General features: G+C 43.4%; 1 protein-coding gene across 2 annotated transcripts in view; it reads right to left on the minus strand.

The window, feature by feature from the left end:
• Positions 1 to 6,481, minus strand: part of GPATCH2L (G patch domain containing 2-like) — a 30,497-nt gene that overhangs the window by 16,894 nt on the left and 7,122 nt on the right. For both annotated transcript variants that reach the window (XM_010186914.1, XM_010186915.1), the window contains exons 3-5: positions 2,654 to 2,830; positions 2,202 to 2,281; positions 52 to 119 (exon numbers count right to left, since the gene is read on the minus strand). In XM_010186914.1, coding sequence (XP_010185216.1) covers positions 52 to 119; positions 2,202 to 2,281; positions 2,654 to 2,830 — 325 coding nt within the window. The remainder of the gene's footprint in view (positions 1 to 51; positions 120 to 2,201; positions 2,282 to 2,653; positions 2,831 to 6,481) is intronic.

The following is a 6,481-nucleotide window of genomic DNA, read 5'->3' on the forward strand; positions in this document are numbered from 1 at the left end:
CGCTCTTCCTCCCCCCTCAAAGTTCTACACAACGACTGTTAAGGGCCTTACTCTTTCTGGCGCGGATCACTAACAACATGACCTAGCCTCTCGGTGCCCAGAGTGCTCATGGAGGTCTCCTGAAACACAAAGACAGGTAAAAGGTTGCAGACTCTCGCACAGTGAGCAGACATAACAGTTTGCTGCCGATAAGGAAATAAGGATAAGGACAGACCCTACTCCTCCGGGCCGCATCCTTTCCTTCCCAGCCCACTCTAGGCTAAACATATTCACCCTCTCCCTTTAAAGCCTCAACTAAGCTGGTTTAACTAATTAGAATGGCAGAAAATAACTTTGTTTTAGTTGTGGGGCTTGTTTTTTATGATTTTAGTGATGATATTTGCTTGCACAGGGGCCCACCAAGGACTGAACCAGTACAAAGCATGCAGCACAAAGATGCAGGGGAAGTGGCTGACAAGTGCTTATTTCCACGTTGCTGGGGTCAGCCAGGCCAGAAACAAGCCGAGAGACAGGACATCACACTGTTTCACTAATAACGGGGATTCACCAAGCACAGATGAACGAAACAAGGGGTATGTTTGAAGCTTTTGCCCTTTCTGAAAGCAGCAATTCAGCAGCAGGACCTCTAGCAGCTAAAGAAAAGGTAGATCCTAGGAGAAAGGACTTGCTCTGGGAGGACGTTTCTCCCTGCGAGACACTGCCCTGTGTATGTGCTTGATGCTGGCATACAAGTACACACACAGCCTGGAGCACCAGCTGGTCGTATCTGCATAGCAACTGCCTCCAAGAAAGAAATGCACCTTGCAGCAAGGGCCTGAAAATGAGGGCAAAAAGCTTTCACAGGTAAGATTCTTCACAGGTCGTGCCAGGTACATAGGCAAAACATACTCAAAGTTTGGGGGGAGCCGTAGCAGCAGGGGTGAAAGATGGGCTATTTGTTACAGCAGGAAAATTATTAACTTAAAGTGCCGTAATGTTTAAATTTACGGTTTATTACTGTGTAAATTACAAGCCGTACTTTTGGTAATTAGCAGCTCGCTGGCGGGGAGCTCTGAATGAAACTCATTATTTATGATTACAATTTAGAAAGAGATGGGGAAGGGGGAGCAGTGACCTCTGCTGCAAATGTCAAAGATCCCTTTAAGGTGATGAAGATGAATTAAACAAGTAAATATTATCCTTCTCATCTGGATCATTAGAGGTGCTGCCGACAGGCCCAGCCACTTGCAGGTGGCCTGAGGAACCCTACCCAAACCCGGCCTCCTGTCAGCTGAGGATTCATATTTTAAACACTGGTAACTAAGCAAGGTGAGTTGAAGAAAGAAGGGGCAAAAAAGGATCTTTCAAGTGTGACTGAGCAGAAGGAAGACGTCACGCTCTAGACTGCAGGTCCCTCTAACACAACGGGGTAACAGAGACTCTCTAAAGCCAGTCAGCTCGGAGTGCACGCCAATGTGTTCAAAAGCACAGAACATATCCCAGTAACAGAAAAGCCAAACAGAGCCAACGCGCTCCTTCTCAGAAGCATCTTTTACGACAGACAGCAGTACACAACACTACAATCCGGACCCAACCAGGTGTATCCGTCCCTCTTTTAGACAGACATCTGCAAAGTACCACTTATTCCTTTAGAAACAGGACTAGTATTTTGTTTGCTGTTTGTCCTACATATAATAAACCTTTGGCTTTGGGTAACTTAGTCTGCATTATTTCATACACCCTTTTATTCTTCTAAATAAATGCACCAAAATGCAACTGCTAAAATCACCTTCCTCTGCTGCCATTCATGTCAGTCTGCTTCCCTATTTAAAATGTGGCCTTCCTTCACCTTTGAGTCACCTCTCTGCCCTTGTAGTCTCAGTTTGTGAGCATGTCAAGTCTCATGCCATCATCATTTTACCCTACGTTCTGTCTAAATCTCCTTGACAGTTAGGCTCCCTGTCATTCATCTTCAGACCCCCTTCCATACCGCTTTTAGCGCTGATCAACTGTCTTGGCCACTCCAAACCTGCCGTACAATCCACTCAGTCACTCAATCCACCTCTGACAGTCAAAGCAGTTAAACAAATCAAACAATACATGAAACAAAAAACACACAGGGCTCATTTCTGCAGAAAACAATTCATGTGACATTTTAAAATAGTACTTCAGGACTAATCGGCATGGGAAATACAAAATTACCATCTTGCAAGAGGGAATACCTTGCCAACAAGCCTCCTCCGACCTTTTCGGAGACAACGGGCAGCAGCTCCTGGAAGGCGATTCAGGCGAGCATGAAATCCTGAAAACCAAACACAGAAAAACTGAGCAATGAATGCAGAAAATTCTTCCTGACAAACACACCAGGAAAAACAGCGAGTTCAGTGGTCAAAACAGATCCTCTGTCTCTTGTTTCTTGATCTGCAAGAGGCAGATTTGCCAATTTATTCACAAATCAAATAAAGTCCCTGTTTAGAAAAAAGACAGCTCAAGAATGTGGGCAGCTGGCATGAGTATTTTGGTAACCTCTCCAGTAAAGTCGCTATTTTAAATTGGATTTTTAAGAAAAGCCAGATCACTGACAGCAGTTTACATTGCAGCACCTATGGACAGAATCTACCCGTGCCATCCCATCAGCAGTACTCAAACACGTGGCACTCCTTATGCACCTCACCTCTCTGAGCTGGCCGCGAGGGCAAAAGGAACGTGGAATCCGAGAGCTTGTCCAGGCCCGAGTCAATCCGCTCCACTTCAGGTCGGTGGTCAGCTCCCCACTTGGGAAGAAGGTTGGGGACAGTGAATCCTGGAACACATTCTCCCTCATAAAACCAATCGCTTTGCTCGTCATCTCCTAAAGAAATAGGATGGAATTAGCCACAAGTAACATCAACCTGCCCTGTGACAGTCCCACAGAATATTACAGGTAGGCATTTCTGGATGTGAAACAGCTTAAATCTTATTAGGAATTCCTTCCTGAAGAGCCTTATATTTGTATTCTGTTTCAATGATCTGCAGTAACTATAAGGCCTCACTAAATGCTTTAAACTCTCCAACTCATCAGTCTACAGAATTTCCCTATAGAACAAAGCCGTCTTTATAGACCTGCCTAGGGCAGCTTTAGCACTCTGTTGCGACTGCATCTCATCAACCTTAGTTCAATGTTGTGTGATGTCTTATGCACAAGTCTCTCTCTGAAGTAATTACTGTGACAGGGGTAGAGGCCAATCATTTGGTACACGTTATAGGCTGTCACAAGAGACACTTAACAACAGGAGAAGACCAGGCTCACAGAGTAAGCAAAGGCAGCGTTACTCACTGATGAGAAAGATCCCTGTTCTCCTAAGACAGCTGCCAAGAGGAAAACACACAGCTATCAGAAATGGTCACTCTGAGTGTAAGTACTAACCCTGCTGTGAGCCTGTCTCAATCAAAACTTCTTAGCATCTGTCAGAACTACAAACCCTCCACAAAACTAGAGTGGAAGCAACAGAAGTTACGACCAAAGTCTCCATAAAGCAAGGTCGCTGTAATTAAAGCAGTTGCAGTCTAAAACCGAGCTGCATCAGACACCATTCAGTAAATCTGCCTGGCCAGAAATCCCCTGAGAGCAGTAACACATGAGCAGTGTAAGAAAAACGGAGGAAGAGGGCAAAGAACCTGACTTATTCAGCTTTTCAGCAGCCCAACTAACAAACAGTCCCATGTAACTGGCCTTAAAAAACTGACACACCTGAATTAGGAAAAACTCTCATTTGCCTACCATTACATCTCAAACTCAAGCATCCCTACTTAGTCTCTTTTCCTCACCAAGTTAATTATTCCTGACTGAAGTCCATTGTGCCTACCATTGCGGCACACAAAGAGAAAAATGAAACAGAAAAACCCTCAAGAATGCTGCAATCTTGCATAACAGAAGCAGCAACACTTAAAACCAACTCCCAGCAGCAGCAGGTAGGACAGCCAGAACACTTCATCCCAAAGCTCTGGCATTGCTTTTTATTTCTGTGATGTGTCAGTTGACCTAACGTTCTTGTGACAAAGACATCTGAAAATATAAATAACCCTACCCACCTTTTAGTAAATTAAAACTAAGTAATGTTGGATAGTTCCTCCAAGCGATCATAATTTGTGCAAAAATATCCCTATGGCTTTGGATCTCCGAGCGCAGCGCGCTGTCGTATCTCAAATCAGTACTTTCAGAAGACAAACTTCAACCACCAGGATCATATGCTAACACCGCAGTAACTATCACTATGAGACATCCCAATGTATTTAACGAAAAACCCAACTTACAATCAAATTATAAACTAGGACCATTCTCTGCTCACAGAAGTGCTCTGGTTGCTGGAACTGCAGAGAATCCATTTAATTATTGTGCTCTTCATAGAATCACAGAATGTGTTGGGTTGGAAGGGACCTTTAAAGCTGATCCAGTCCAACCCCTGCAGTGAGCAGGGACAACGTTACCAGATCAGGTTGCTCAGAGCCCCATCAAGCCTGGCCTTGAATATCTCCAGCGATGGGGCCTCCACCACCTCTCTGGGCAACCTGTGTCAGTGATCTACCACCCTCATATTGAGGAACTTTTTCCTAATATCCAACCTAAATCTTCCCTTTTCTAGTCTAAAACCATTACCCCTCGTCCTATCGCTCCATGCCCTAGTGAACAGCTCTTCCCCAAATTTCTTATAGGCACCTTTCAGGTATTGGAAGGTTGGTATAACGTCCCCCTGCAGCCTTCTCTTCTCCAAGCTGAACAGCCTCAACTCTCTCAGCTGTCTTCATAAGAGAGGTGCTCCAGCACTCTGATCATCTTTGATTTGTGCTCCTGCGAGCACAAATATTACATGATGTAACCTCAAAAAAGTGTGTGGGGGGAGTTACATTCAATTTAAGTACACTGCTATCGTGCTCTCACGAGCACAAATATTACATGACGTAACCTCAAAAAAAGTGTGTGTGGGGAGTTACATTCAATTTAAGTACACTGCTATCTTAAATTTCCCATTATTGTTAGAAATAGTTTTCTAGAACAGTTCCAAAGATGGTGATCTGTGACAAAAAAAACCAAAAGCTGTGCTCTCTCCATGTCACTGAAGTGGAGAGCTGTTGTTTATTATTTACTTTACGACTAGAAATTGTCTAAATCAAGGAAAGGGAGATTTTTCTTATTTAACCTAAAAGTGCAACCATTTTTAACTCTTTTTAACATAGCTGTAAGCAAAAAAGCCTTGGCCAAAAAGCTATTCTAGCATAAACAGTTTCAACAGAGAGAGGCCTGATGATTAGGATGTCAGATTTCTTCTAGTACCTAGACAGGGAAGGCTGTAATTGGATTTTATTAAGTAGTATATTCTACATGCTCTTGTATATTGGGTATCCTACTTCTAGTAGCAGCCAAAAGTTAATGTCTAAAACCAGGGCATGTATCTAGGGCAAGCATATAGACAAGTATATATATATATAAATACACACACACACACACTACCCAGTCTACATCAATCTTGCCTAAGATGATGAAGGAAAGACTCAGCACCACCCTGCTTCACCATCTGATATGTAAGTGCTCACTGTTTTCAGGTCCCCCCAGAAGAGACATCAGGAAAAAGAGAGGACAAAATATTTTACTTTTCTGTTGCTTTTGAAGGATGGGAGGCTGGAAATAGTTAATTTTCAGCAAAGGCCAAAGCTGATATTTGAAATGCCTACTCTTAGGGAAAGTAAGACCATGACAGAATGTCCCTACAGCCAAATATATCATCAAAAATGTGTAAGCATATCTGCTATCATTGTGCTGCCTCACACAGATACCTGGGTCAGTCACAAGCTGGTGGAAGCAGCATTTTCTCCTGAGTGGCCGATCGTACTTCCTTTAGCACTCACATATTCCCAGAAGAGACCTCATCCAAATGTTAGCTTGCGAAATGTGACAGAATCAGAGTGCACACCAGCAGAACCTGTGTGGAACTACAGGTCCCCAGGGCCACATTCCACCTGCTCCAAATAGAAGAGTCCTGAGCGCCTATGTGCCTACTGCAACCTCCCTCACACTGACTCCTGCCATATCGCCCGTAAACTGGACGCTGCTGTCTCTGATAAATAAAACCACATTACACCCCACACTCAAACCTCCTAAGAAACCATTTTACAACAGACACTGAAAAAACAAATGCACACAAGAGCAAGGGAGGAATGTGCATTTAAAGAAATAAAACCCATCACATATTACTGTTGTCTTCTTAGCACAGTTTGTTAAGCTGTACTTGTCACTACTGATTTTGTTCTCACATTGCCTCTTCCTGTCCATAGACAAAACAACTGATAGATTCAGGCACTAATGGGATGTAGACAGCAATTAAAACACCAATAGAAAAAAATCATAAGCTCTGCTCTTTCATTACGGAGAGCTCTAAAGCACCTTTTGTATTTCTGTGCCTTTCCATAATAATAGCTTCTTATAACTCAAATATTACAGATCTGATATACAAAGTATTTCAGCAGG

The sequence above is a fragment of the Mesitornis unicolor genome, unplaced genomic scaffold (assembly GCF_000695765.1).
Source record: "Mesitornis unicolor isolate BGI_N332 unplaced genomic scaffold, ASM69576v1 scaffold23536, whole genome shotgun sequence".
In the NCBI taxonomy this organism is placed as follows: Eukaryota; Metazoa; Chordata; class Aves; order Mesitornithiformes; family Mesitornithidae; genus Mesitornis; species Mesitornis unicolor.